This window comes from Solanum stenotomum, chromosome 1, assembly GCF_019186545.1.
Source record: "Solanum stenotomum isolate F172 chromosome 1, ASM1918654v1, whole genome shotgun sequence".
Lineage (NCBI taxonomy): Eukaryota > Viridiplantae > Streptophyta > Magnoliopsida > Solanales > Solanaceae > Solanum > Solanum stenotomum.
This window is the reverse complement of record NC_064282.1, coordinates 8247505-8261205: the sequence shown is the minus strand read 5'-3', so window position 1 is coordinate 8261205 and position 13701 is coordinate 8247505. Positions and strand designations below refer to the sequence as shown.

Below are 13701 nucleotides of genomic sequence, written 5' to 3'. Positions count from 1 at the left end.
TTCTGATAAGGCACAATAAATATTTGTTCACACTATCCTTTGTTGTCTATAAATAAAGGAATTTCCTCTCATTTTAATAAAACGAAAATTTTGAACCTCTTCTTCACAATTAAATGTTTGTGTACCTTGCTCCTGTTGAGTGGCTCACTAACACCATTGCTTATGTTAAAGATTCTGGTAAGTATTTTTACAATCATTAATTTATACTTATGTTATTAAAGATAAATTATAAGATGTAATAATTTTCATTTTCCTTTACATTATTAATGTTTCTTACTACATAATTTTGTATGTAAGATAATATAATATTTTAGTTTTAATAGCTTATAAGTTTTAAGTATTATTTTATAAATTTCGTGATATTAAATTTCTGCGCAAAGCACGGATAGTTTTACTAGTAATGGAATGAATTGACAGGTAGGTAATCATTTTCTCCAATATTACTTGACACGTTTCTTTTTCAATTTTCTTTTCTCTCTTTTTTTTTTCTCGTAAAAAATGACAGGAGTATTAATATAAAAAGAAAAGAAAAAAATCCAAAGAGTCGACTAATAAAGACATACACACGAAAAGAGAAATCATCTCTCACTTTTCAGAAAACTTTTTTATCCTCTGTAGCCAAGGGAAGAAGCAAACATGAGCAACGAATAGTACGATATTCATCTGAATTTTTCTCAATTATTCTTCATTTTTATTACTGATTTTTTGTTTCTTTGATTGCAGCGATTACTTGTTCAAACTGTTGTTAATCGGCGATTCTTCTGTCGGCAAATCATGTCTTCTTCTCAGATTCGCCGTATGTACACCTATTTTACTTTGATCTCCTCTGTTTATACTCTATTTGTATGTGTGAATGAATTTTCTGTTGTATAATGCGTATGTTATTGTTCGATTATCTTCGTTAGGGTAAAATGCCGGTAAATTTTTTTTTGTAGGATAATAATGATTTATTGCTTAGTGGATATAATTATGTTGTTTTGGTTGATTATGTTTTAGGATGATTCGTATGTTGACAGTTACATTAGCACCATTGGAGTTGATTTCGTAAGGATCTCGTCTCTCTAGTTGTTTTATGTCACTTATTGTTTGTTTTTTATGAAAGTTTTGGAATGATTTTTGGATTGTAGAAAATTAGGACTGTGGAGCAGGATGGAAAGACAATTAAGCTGCAAATTGTAAGTATAGTTGATTGTTGCATTTTAGTTAACATGATTGTTTTCAAGTCCAAGTTAAGTATATAGTATATTGAGCTTATGTTGAAGCTACTCAGTTGATTTACAGGCCATTTTAACCATATGCTTTATCATTTGAGTTAGATAGGGATCTATTTCTTAGTTTGAAGTCTTGCAAACTTTCAGAGGCTTGTGGGCATGTTATTGCTTTAATCATCCATATTGTCTTTGTTCACTACTAGCTTGTTATTTTTAAAGAAAAATGATAAATCAGAATCATTCTAATGATTATAAAAGAAAGGTGGGTTCGTCTATATGTTAGCTGAGCTTTTGCTGAGTCTGATACTTATGGCATGGGCGTCTTTGATTGGATGAAGATAAGTATATAGAAAGTGTGCAGTGAGTGTTTGTAAATCACTAGGTAGCCTAGCTTGACCCAAGCAATGCCCAAAAATCCCATGCCATGTGCTAGATTTATTAGATCTGTGTCTGTTTTGATAAGAAAGTAATGCTTCGATTCTTTTCTTGTTAACAAGTATGTATATGAGATTTTTTTCTCTTTTTTTGAATCAAAATTTAGAGAAGATATGGGTAAAAGAAGGGGTGATCAAATTGGATGTGAGGCAAAAAGTGAAGGGAAAAAGGATGTCATTCTGGTGGAGAAAAGGGAAAACTGATTGATTAGTCTTTCTCTTTTGCCTTTTCCAGGTTGCAGAATTTGGTAGGGTATAGTCTGCTGCTACATTGTGTTCTTTTGTATCTTTACATGGATGTCAGAGATATAATTGATGTTATTCAATAAATTGAGTTGTATTATTTTGCTATTCTTTGATGCTGTGTTTCTTTCTGCATGGTTAGCGTGTTGGTCAGCTTCAGGCTAGTGCAATAAAATCTGCAGTTACCAATTTTTGATTAATTGGTACTGTGTGCTAAAACTAAAATATTGAATGTTAGGTAGAGAATCAATGTTTTGATTTAGCACAATCATATATCCACTTCACCTCTTTTAGTGATATCAGTGTGGGAAGCTGGCATTTGCTAAAAAGCATACTGACTAAATTGATCAACTACTTCTTTGTTGCTTATCTGTCCTAATTTACATATTATAATGCCACACTGCCTTCTTTTATTGCAGTGGGATACTGCTGGCCAGGAACGTTTCCGGACAATAACAAGCAGTTACTATAGGGGAGCACATGGGATTATTGTGAGATATTACATACATTGATGAGAACTTTCCCTTGCCATAAATATTAGAACAATAGTTTAAATATGAATTCATCACCTCCCTAGCGCATCTCATTTAGTCTGCAGCTTTTTGCTATTTGTGTATTGCTTATGATACTTTTTTTTGCATCCATAATACCTCAGATTTTGAATCTTTTGAAAATACGACCTGCGTTGTCATATCTTCTCTAATTATATATTTATAAGGTTAGGATAGTCAATCACCCACTCTATGATCCCTGTTATGTCAATTCTGAACCACAGCTAGTTTGGTTTCAAGTTTACTGAAGGTAACTGATAGTTTATGTTGGCTCCGAGATGTAATTGATTGACATTTACTCTTTCTTTCCTAGTTAATATTGATATTGATATTGATATTGCTCCTACCACCCATATTATGTCACGGAGTTTGACCTTCCCAGACTTATATAACTGTGAGAAGATTAACACCAGAAAACCAAATATTACTTGCAAATTTTTGTCCCTCTGAATCCATTGTATGTTTCTTTGTTTATTTTTTATTTATTTTATATATATATATTTGGGTTCTCCTTTATCCTGGCAATTTTTTAATTTCCCATTCTCTCACTTCTTGTTATGGCATGCGTCGCGGGACTCGCAAGTTCTTAGTCACTTCCAAATATATGATGGAATTTTTGAAGAGAGTAGAATTGGAAAAGAAGAAAAGTTAGTTTCTCAATTATAAAGGCTTCAAACTTCTTGTGATGGGCCAACATGAAAAGAGTGTCATATAAAGTAAGATGGAGGATGAGTGATAAATTGTACTTTGTCCCATTTTTGTTTTCGAAAAGCAGAGGATGTTAAAATTGAGGTATAAAAGATGTTAACCATGTATCTTCTGTTTTCAGGGGTTTGGAGGAAATGGTGTGGTTTGTACAATATTAAATTTTTTCTTAGTTTGCATGCCATTCCTTTCTGCAATACATGCAATCCTCAGATAAGTGTGCCATTGATTTCTTGCGAGCAGATAGATTTGAGATTCATGGCACCCCTAGCTGTAAAACTTTTTTGCTTTCTTTTCTTGTATCTTCTAGCCTAATGTTATGGTCTATTAAACATACTGGTTAAAGAAAAATGGTCATGTGGCTTCTTTTGTTCTTGAAGTGTTCTTATTTGTGGTTATATTATGGTAGATTGTTTATGATGTAACTGAAATGGAGAGCTTCAACAATGTCAAGCAATGGCTGAATGAAATAGACAGATATGCAAATGAGAGTGTTTGCAAGCTTCTGGTGGGAAACAAATGCGATTTGGTTGAAAACAAGGTCGTGGACACACAGATGGGAAAGGTATTTTGTGTTGCCTCTTTAACAGAAAACATTATGTTTCATATGCATTTGTACTGTTCAAGCCTAGTTTAGTGGTACTATTACACCGTTGAACTCAGCTTGCTGACGAATGCTGATAATCATCTCATTTTTTTATTTTAAAAAGAAACAGGTTTCTAACAATTCTCTCATATTCTTTTCATTTAATTCCCTCCTTGAACTCAAGCGATGTGCCACAAACGTGTTAATTCTTTACTATGCTCAAGTAGGGATTTTGGTTTCCTTATAAACATCTAAATTCTAGACTATAGTGTCTTTTGGATTGAAAAAGGTACTACCTACTTTGCTGTTTACATTCTTCTCAATGAAGATGTTGGACAAATCTTTGAAAAAAAGTGATCAGATTGAAAAAGTAAAAAATTGTAAATTCACTTATGCTACATTTTCTTTGTAGTAGGCTTATGTTTGGAGTACTTTATGCGACCACTGTCTGTAGTTTTGTGTCTCTCAGTGGAAAATTGAAGAGGACATACTTAAGCTGCTACAATCTAGCTCATTGTTAGCTGTCGCTGTGAGTCTGAGACAGTGACATAGTGAAACATGCGATTCTAATAGTCTTCAAATCATTCTAACAAATATTGAAACTCTCGACCACATGGATGAAATTCTTAGCTATATGAGTTAATTATCAGTTATGCCATATTCCCAGTTAAAGCAATTATGCATTTGTAACATCACTTCAAATTTATTCAGGCTCTGGCAGATGAACTAGGTATCCCTTTCCTTGAGACGAGTGCAAAAGACTCCATCAACGTGGAGCAGGCTTTCTTAACGATGGCTGGAGAGATCAAGAAAAAGTAAGTGGGCTAATATTTCCTTCCACGTTTATTTCTGTAAAATGTGTAGTCACATCATTCCCCCCATAATTTGTTGATTCTATTTCTGATTTGGGTAGTGAATACTGAACAGTGAACACTGATACATTTCAACATGTTTGTAGTTTACCTGAATAGTTGCATTAGGGGGTATGAAATTGTCGATATATATAGCTATGTCATATGGCCAGACTGCTGCTGCTATTTTTTCTATGAACTAGTTACTAACTTACTATATATGAATGGATTAAACTGAGGTGAACAATGTTGGTAACAAGTAAAAGTTCTCTTCCGCCCTGAACCACATTTCTTAGCAGTTTTTAGTTAAGTCTTCACATAGTTTCATCCAAGAGCTAAACCGAAATTTTGTTTTGCAGAATGGGTAACCAACCAGCTGGAGCCAAGAGGACAGGTAGCACTGTTCAAATCAAGGGACAACCAATTGAGCAGAAGGGCAACTGTTGTGGTTAACTGCTGATGTTGCATTGCTGTATCCCTCTGTTCCAATTGCAAAATGTCGAACAGATTGTAACTAAAACATATGTTTACTAGAGCTAGAATGTCTCGACTCCTGTGTATCTTCCCGTCAGTGGAAATACATTTCCAACTTTGCTTCAGGTGCATGTAACAACTACTGTTTGATGCAATTAGGATCTCGAATGAATAACTTGATGAGAATTAGTTAACAAGCTACTAGAGATGAGATGAAATTAAAATATGCTTGTATAACATTATCGCTAGAATAGATTAAAATAGTGGAGTATTAGACTAGAACAGAATACTAGGTACTCCAGCCCTAACTCAATTCGATCCATGCATCACATATATCACGAGTTTAGAGTTTTTTTTTTTCAAAGAAAATCGTCTTGTGGTGTGAAATTAAACTTGGCATTCTTACCGTTTTTAAGTGGTGATTGTCAGCCAACACTTCTGTGTAACCAACTAATTATCACCATTCACCTCCAAAGAATTCTTACATCTGAAGGGAAATTGCTGTATGGGCATTTGGGTAGTCAAACATATTTTTAGTTAAAAGACTCGAGAGTACTCTTTTTTTTCTTAAATTTTGTGTAGAGTTAGACTAAGACGAGCAAATTTTTACGAAAGGGAATAATTGCTAATGCCATTTGAAATAACACTTCACAATTGAAATAATTGATCTCATTCTTAATGAGTCATACTATAGCAAGATTTTAACATGTATTGCACATGAACCTTCCTACTGATGAAAACGGGTATGACATTATACCAAAAATATAAGAGAAAAAAACAGTACTAATTATCACTAACAAAAAGAACAATTTAGAGGCTTAAAATTCTAATGACCATTACTATGCAGAGCAACATGCCTTCTTGGGGGCAGGCTCCTCTGCCCCGACAACAAGAGTCTTCCCTTCTTTGATGTTAGCAGTTGCTGGCTCCTCTGAAGAAAGTGGCTTCTTACTGATTATCCGATAGATTTCTGAAAGAATTGTCTGGAAAGACTTCTCTACATTTGTTGCCTCCAATGCAGATGTTTCAATGAAAGAAAGGCCCTCTTTTTCAGCAAAGCTTTGAGCATCCTCAGTAGCAACTGCTCTGAGATGCTTCAGATCGGTTTTGTTTCCAATGAGCATAATCACAATGTTTGAATCTGCATGGTCCCTCAGTTCCTTCAACCACCGACTAACATTCTCAAAGGTAGTGGGTTTTGTCACATCATATACCAGAAGAGCCCCAAGAGCACCCCTATAGTAAGCACTTGTAATGGCTCTGTATCTCTCCTGTCCAGCTGTGTCCCAGATCTGAGCCTTGACGGTCCTTCCCTCAACCTAGACACATCAAAATTGAGCAACAAAGATTTTAATACAACATAAATTCTACAATTACCAAAAATTGTAGCAGCGCCAATAGCAACAAGAACAGAGGTGTTATTCAATGGAGTACGGCAAGGTGAATCGTTGTTGGATTATTTCAAAAGACTAGACTCATGGCATCTCTTAAAGATAGAATGCACTAGACTGGTCTTCCAGATTCATGTTTGACCTCAGTGAACCTGGAAGATGCCTGTTACTCCCTAATTTGGAAAACCAGTTGCTCAGGATGAAGACAACTAGGTCCTTCCGGACTTTGATTAATAGTAGAATGGACCTCTTCATTTGTTTCAAGAGTAACATTTAACAGGTAATGGAGGCATAATCACATTAGGTTTCCTACAGTTTAAAACTTGTAATAAACAGCTAGATCAAAACCAAGCAAATGACCAGGCAACAACATTTGCTTTAACCATAAAAGCTTTTTCTTGCATTCTCTGGCATTATATCTTTCTGTATCAAAGAATTACAAAATATGGGAGCTTTCGTTACAGTAGAAGCTCCATTAGATAAACAACAACATACCCAATGTAGTATCACAAAGTGGGGTATGGAGAGGGTAGAGTGTTTGCAGACCTTACCTCTACTTCAGTGCCCATAGGTGAGGTAGAGAGGTTGTTTCCGATAGATCAGGCTATGTCTTTTAAACAATTGCAACATCTAGCTTCTTGAGTCATTTCGTTACACGAAGAATAACTATACCCTTGGTTAGGTAAGAGGGGGAAATAGGGGTAGTCCGTCCTTAAGAAAAAAAAACACAATTTGATAAGAATCATTTTGCTAAGTGAGAAGGCCAACTAGAAGTTCTTCTGGCCAGATTACACTTTGTCTCCTTTACCTCTTTCAACCCTTCATGTCATTTTTACTAACAAGGTTCTTATACAGTCCACCAAGATACGACCAACCACAGATGAGGACTGTATTTCTCACTCAAATTAATTGAGGATTTTCAAGACAATGAAACCATTCACAATTTTGATAACAATGGACAAATACAAGGTATTCATTTCAGCAGTAAAGATGCTCTCTTCTTCTTCCCTTTACTTGCAATTACTTCCAATCAAGGAATGGTTCTGAGTTTTTCCTAACATGGACTGGTAATCATATTAATATATCTTTTTTTTTTGAACATTGGTAAAGTTGTATTCTTCAGCATTAAGGACATGCTGGCCACCTTCAAAATTTACAGCCCTAAGCGAAATTACAAGCTCCCTATTAATTCTATAATTTGATCTACATCTTCTATGAAGAGTTGTTTACACCAAAAAAGTAAAGATACCAAACAATTCCATTTTACTTTGTGAATGGAATTAGATCTATCTTCAAAACATCTCCCATTTCTTTCCTTCCACACTGACCACCATGTGCATGATGGTATTAGCTTCCACCACTTCTTTTGAGTCTTGCTACCCCCCCCCCCACCCATCATATTAATATATCCTGCTTATAGAAGGTTTGAATTGATAAACATAGACAATACACATAAGTTTTTTAGAGAAGATTAATCATACAAGGAGAGGAAGGGATTCTAATACCAAATAAATCCAGGGAAGAACATAGAAATTGTTTGAATTCAAGTGGAATAGTAACTTCTAATAACTTCACCATATATGAAAAAAAAATACTAAGGGAGTGAATGGCCAACAGAAAAGGAAAGTGAAAAGTAGACCCAAGGATGTTTGGGTTTTACTAGCAGCATAGCAAAGCGACCATAGAAAAAGCTAATTTTATCTACAGTAATTTTATGTATTTCATACTATCACAATGCATAAAACTTACACAGTGCAAATCAAGAACCAAGCACTGCAAGGGTTTCATAGATCTGGAAAGGTCATGTGACCCTGATCTCAAGGTCGTGGTATACATCTACATCTAGAAACAAGGCATTTATTAATGTTAGTTAATGAACCTACACATATCAACATGCCCAGAAATATAAAATCAACGCGATCACAACAATAAATAATACTAGCACTCTCCCATTAAACTCAACAAAGAAGCACATTAACTCTTATGGTACAATTGAATTGGTTACAGGTCAAGGAGACACGTATAGAGTATTAGCACTTAATACATCAATTTGTCACTTAATGCAAACGTCGGGTATACAGAAATGCATTATTCAAAATCGCGCGCTTGAGGAAACGAACAAAAACAAAGGATGAGGAGTAGAAGAGGGACCTGGAGTGTACGAGTGGCGAATTCAACGCCGATAGTGGATTTGGACTCTAAGAGAAACTCATTTCTGGTGAATCGGGAAAGCAAGTTGGATTTGCCGACTCCTGAATCGCCGATTAATACAACCTTGAACAAGTAATCGTACTCCTCTTCCGCTCTTCTCGCCATTTCCTCGCCCTGTTGAATCGCTCCTTCTGCCGATTCAGATTTACTGAAATACTGTAAAACGCCTTCGGATTCGGATCGATTTCTTTCTCTCTCTGAATGATTGAAGATCGTTGATGATGATGACAATGAAGCGTGAGGGAAACAGAGAATTTTCTTATGACGCAAATGCCCCCAAATTCTCGGTATTTAATTACAAATTTGCCCTTGAAGCAGTGTGACATTTCAAAGATGATGTGCTTTTCAAATTTTGACCTCCAAAATTTTCGCATTTTTAAATTTCCAATTCTTCGAACCGCATTTCTTTACAGAAGGAAAAAGTCCACGTCTTTTTTTTTACCAATACTTTTATTTTTCGATCTTGTCAAATATCTTATAATCATGTGAAAATTGTAAAATTAATTTTTTATCTTTCTTATGTGATATCTCAAATAAAGCTACTTCTCATTTTAAAATGACGGAATGTAAAATCAAATGTATAAATTTTATAAAATGCAGACATACTTTTATAATTTTGACATAAAGTTTACGAAATCCATTATGAATCTATAATTTTTATAGTTAAAAAAATATACTACGATCAAATTTAATTGTTGGGGGATATTAATGTAATCCTCTTAATCTTTCTAAATAGTTGTAGACTTGTAGCTATTGGACGGAGTAAGTAATTTCTAAAGGCTCTCATGGAAGCTTTTTTTTTTCCTCAGTGTTGTCTACAAATATTGAAACTTGACCACATGGATGAAATTAAAAGAGTTCGTACTTGTTCTTTACAACAAGTCAACAACAACAAATCGGTCTAATACCATAAGTGAAATCTGGAAAGGATGAGAATTGAGAGGTATCTAGACCCTAACCCTATCTTTGTGGAGTAGAAAAATTGTTTATGATAGACCATTCCATAAGTGGGGTCCAAAAAAATGAGATGTACACAGAAGAGAGATTATTTTCGATAGATCCTCAATTTGAATTTGTTCTTTAAGGTCATGTATGTGTAGTGCTAAATGAGAAAGGAGCAATTGAACTCTTAAAGGGAAAACTTACAAATAAAACCTCAATTTCAACACAAGCAGACCATACAGTGTTTTCATCAAATGTACACACAACTCTACATGATTCTTTACATAACCATGTGAACTTATTTTATAATACAACAGAATTCTCATCATAGACACAACACCAACATGATCATTTTCCATAACCATGTGAATTTATTAATTACATAGTGCTTTAATCAAGTAGTAGACACAACTCCTGCGTGATCTTTTTTCCATAACCAATATACATGTGAATAATTAGGAAGCAACTTCAAGAGATGGGTAATCAGTGTAACCAATAATTGGATCATTAGTGTAGAAAGTGCTCCTATTATACTTGTTAAGTGGAGCATTAACCTCAAAACGCTTTGGTAAATCCGGATTAGCCAAGAACATACGTCCAAATGAGATCAAATCTGCATAATTCTCATCGATGGCTTTGTCCCCATCAGATTTACCATAACCACCAGAAGCAATAAGTGTCCCCTTAAAAGCCTTCCTAATGGGAAGAAGACTTTTATTAGCTGTTTCTCTGGGCTCCATCACATGAAGATAGAGAACGCCAAGCTTGCTTAGTTCATTTGCCATGTAAGTTGCTAGTGCTTCTGAATTCGAGTCCTTTTTGCTATCAAAAGGAGATAGTTTTATACCAATTTTATCAGCTCCAATTTCATTTGCCACGGCTTCTACTATTTCCAGGGCAAGACGACAACGGTCCTCAATACTTTCATCATATTCATCAGTCCTACCGTGGATTTGATCATTCATGAATTCGTCAATCAGGTAGCCGCCACTTGAAGCGTTGATCTCAATTCCATCAAATCCTTCATATATATCATGGGAAACTAGTTAAGCTATCAGATGCTTGGAAAATGAACTATAGGTGTGTCATTGAGTAAATGAATACTTCTCAATCTTCATTATAATGTTTGGATTCCATCATCAAACTTGTAATTGGTAAATATTGAATCACCTGCAGTTGATCAGTTATCAAATGGGGATTGAGTAAAATATAAGTTACCAGCTTTAATCGCGTTACGGGCTGCAATCCTGAAATCATTGACAATGCAAGGAATTTTATCAGATTTCAGAGGAAGAGGTGTTGGTTTCTCATACACTTGATCATCAGGTCCTGCATGTGAAAAAGAATACAGAAACCGCATATAATTGAGAGATGCAGCAGAAACTACTATATGATTTTCCTTGACTACTGCATGCTTTGTTTATGTTTATCCACTACAAATTGTAAGTCTTACTTGTGGACCATCCAACGCCGATCGAGAAATATAATGCACTAATTGTAGGGACAGATAAGCGGCCTGAATGCCAAATTTGACAAAAGAAGACACCTCCTTTCTCATGAACACCCTTCACTACTGGTTTCCATGCCTCCACTTGCTCCTCATTCCATATTCCAGGCAAGTTTGGGCACCTTTAAGAAAATTGAAATATTGCTAATTATTAGTGAAACTTTAAAACAAATCCAGAGTTCCATGGAAAAAACTTGTATGTATCTCGTGTTTTATTCTCGATGACAACAACATATCCAGTGAAATCCCACAAGTAGAGTTTGGGGAGGGTTGAGTGTAAGTAGACCTTACCCCTACCTCGTGAAGTAGAGAGGTTGTTTCTGAAGGACCCTCAGCTCAAGTGCAGCAAAATCAGAATAGTTATGAATAGGAAAAACGACAATAAGGGAGAACAGTGCAAAACATCATGTATAGTTCTTGAGGATTTGATTATTAGTAATTGAGCTTAATTATTCATTTTGCGATCAGAATCATGTTTGAATACTAATGTCTGGGCATCAATCACTAGTGTAGTTAGATATCCCAGAACGTACTTGGCTTTTAATTTTTATATATGTGTTTAAGTGGAGTTGTATTTTTGTGCTCAACTAGAATTGAACATGCTTTACTCGATTTCATATGATATAGAAATACATGAAAACTATCTTATTTTGGGAGGAGAAAGAGAGGGGTAATCTACGTACTCCTTAGAAATATCAGATGCAGCAGCTGCTTCAGAAATGACAAGACCTCCATTAGTAGCTCTTTGAGAATAGTATTCAGTTACATGTGGCTGTGGAGTATTATTTTGTGATCTGTTCCTCGTAAGTGCTGGAAAAACTATTCTGCAATATTCAAGAGTTATAATATCCTATGTTAAGAGTCTAAATATACGACAATTATTGCGTTTAAAGAGCTAATTCTTCTAGGCTCGATAATACTATGAAGGTAAAAAACAAAGGTAACTGATGAAAATGACGTGTATATACTGGACCTATGAGTGAGTTCGAATCTCCCCAGTTTGTAAGGAGTACAGAGTGGCACAGCAGAGTTAGAATTTGCCTCCATCTTCAAAGTCTCTCTCTTCTCTTACTTTGTGTGCTAGGCAAAGTCAGAATACCCTCCAAATATATAGAAAACTATGACAGCTACTAACTGTATGAATATCTTTGCTGATAAGCAAATAATATTAGGAATAATCTTATTAAAAGTTCTAAACAGCTTGACAATTAAAACTATATTCCATTATGTAATTATATGGGGTAGTTAGCATTTTCGGTCATTGACCAAAGAATCTATTGCGTGTTTTACATGATTATGAATTTATAAAAGAAAGAACAATGAAATAAAAATTGTTTGGTCAATGTATAAAAACAACTTGCTTTATTTGAAAGCTAGGAAATTTGCATATGATAATATGAACAATGATTAAGAATGACTTAGCCTCACTACCTTCACAAGTTAGAGGGCTAAGGTTGTGTACACAACATCCTTCGGTGGCGTAGCCACATAGTGTTTGTCGGGAAAAAATATCGTATATACAAGTAAAATGATATACGAAATGATTAAATAACATATTTTAGACACCCTTAACATAACAAGTTGTTATAGCACCTCCTTGGAATGAAGAAGTGTTTGTATGTTCGAATCTCACTAGTTCTACTTTTTGAAAATAGCTTTTGTTGTGTTATTTCTAACCGCCTTTTGTGAAATTCCTGGCTCCGCCACTGTCATCCTTCCCAGACCAAACTTGTGGGACTACACTTGATATGTTGTTGTTGATTAAGAATGACTTGCTCTTAAAAAAAAATAGGCAACTTGCAAATGAATGTGTGGTCAATGATTTAAAATAACTTACTTTGCCCCCAAAAAATAGGCAACTTGTAAATGAATGTGTGGTCAATGATTTAAAATAACTTACTTTGCCCCCAAAAAATAGGCAATTTGCACCTGATCATCACCAAAGGTCAAAACCCATAAACAATCTAACACGCAGAGCCTGCATTGCAATAATGAGGTATTGGTACAGGTCAAGCTTAGAATAGTGCAGCTAGCATGTTTGTATTCTACTTAATGTGGTCTTAAGGAATCAAATGAATTATGAATGCACTAACTTTGCCCTAATTGTAGAATTAATTTCTCCAATGGTCACTCAAAAACGTGACTTCCAGAGCTGAGCAGCAATTTGAGAAATTAACCCCTAACTGTGGGGATCAATGAGAATGTTGTAATTTGTAAATTTAGGCCGTAAATCGTAATTTATGAAAAACAGAAAAGAGAACAAACAAGCATTCTGGGTGTGTTTGGTATGATGGAAAACATTTTTCGGAAAATGTTTTTCAATTTTCTCATGTTTGGTTGGGTTAAATGTTTTGGAAAATATTTTCCAAATCAACTCATTTTTCTCAAGTTTAAGGAAAATGACTTTCCTTCAAAACTTAAGGAAAACATTTTCCAAAACTCTCTTCCAACTTCAAACTATAATTACTTTTTTGTTAAAAAAATCAATTTATTTTGTCCCTACCCTCAAACCAGCCCCCAACCAAACCCCCTCCCCCAAAAAAAAATAATTTAAAGCTTGTTTTTAAATTCAATTTTTTTACCCACCCTCACCCC

The 13701-nt window shown here is 34.9% G+C and overlaps 3 protein-coding genes across 3 annotated transcripts; 1 reads left to right on the top strand and 2 right to left on the bottom strand.

Annotated features, from left to right (window-relative positions):
• Positions 1–520: 520 nt before the first annotated feature.
• Positions 521–5180, top strand: LOC125844430 (ras-related protein RABD1). The gene is made up of 8 exons (XM_049523748.1): positions 521–650; positions 724–796; positions 997–1044; positions 1128–1175; positions 2308–2379; positions 3554–3709; positions 4442–4545; positions 4941–5180. Exons 1-8 carry the CDS (start codon positions 637–639, stop codon positions 5032–5034), a joined length of 609 nt encoding a protein of 202 aa, XP_049379705.1. The 5' UTR covers positions 521–636; the 3' UTR covers positions 5035–5180.
• Positions 5181–5709: 529 nt separating this feature from the next.
• On the bottom strand, positions 5710–8887 carry LOC125844409 (ras-related protein RABA2a). The gene is made up of 2 exons (XM_049523729.1): positions 8598–8887; positions 5710–6374 (listed from the first exon to the last, which is right to left on the bottom strand). The coding sequence occupies exons 1-2, from the start codon at positions 8760–8762 to the stop codon at positions 5895–5897; spliced, it is 645 nt and encodes a 214-aa protein (XP_049379686.1). The 5' UTR covers positions 8763–8887; the 3' UTR covers positions 5710–5894.
• Positions 8888–9794: 907 nt separating this feature from the next.
• Positions 9795–12313, bottom strand: LOC125844383 (12-oxophytodienoate reductase-like protein). The gene is made up of 5 exons (XM_049523695.1): positions 12080–12313; positions 11790–11930; positions 11053–11228; positions 10818–10928; positions 9795–10620 (listed from the first exon to the last, which is right to left on the bottom strand). Exons 1-5 carry the CDS (start codon positions 12151–12153, stop codon positions 10055–10057), a joined length of 1068 nt encoding a protein of 355 aa, XP_049379652.1. The 5' UTR covers positions 12154–12313; the 3' UTR covers positions 9795–10054.
• Between the last annotated feature and the right edge of the window lie 1388 nt (positions 12314–13701).

Excerpts from the sequence above, each read along its gene's own strand:
- LOC125844430 (XM_049523748.1), top strand. Across the intron at positions 1,176-2,307 it reads AGACAATTAAGCTGCAAATT|TGGGATACTGCTGGCCAGGA; the intron begins GTAAGTATAGTT and ends CTTTTATTGCAG. Across the intron at positions 3,710-4,441 it reads TGGACACACAGATGGGAAAG|GCTCTGGCAGATGAACTAGG; the intron begins GTATTTTGTGTT and ends AAATTTATTCAG.
- LOC125844409 (XM_049523729.1), bottom strand. The coding sequence starts at position 8,762 with ATGGCGAGAAGAGCGGAAGAGGAGTACGATTACTTGTTCAAGGTTGTA. Across the intron at positions 6,375-8,597 it reads TCGCCACTCGTACACTCCAG|GTTGAGGGAAGGACCGTCAA; the intron begins GTCCCTCTTCTA and ends TGATGTGTCTAG.
- LOC125844383 (XM_049523695.1), bottom strand. The coding sequence starts at position 12,153 with ATGGAGGCAAATTCTAACTCTGCTGTGCCACTCTGTACTCCTTACAAA. Across the intron at positions 11,931-12,079 it reads AGATTCGAACTCACTCATAG|AATAGTTTTTCCAGCACTTA; the intron begins GTCCAGTATATA and ends TGAATATTGCAG. Across the intron at positions 10,929-11,052 it reads CGGCGTTGGATGGTCCACAA|GACCTGATGATCAAGTGTAT; the intron begins GTAAGACTTACA and ends TTTCACATGCAG.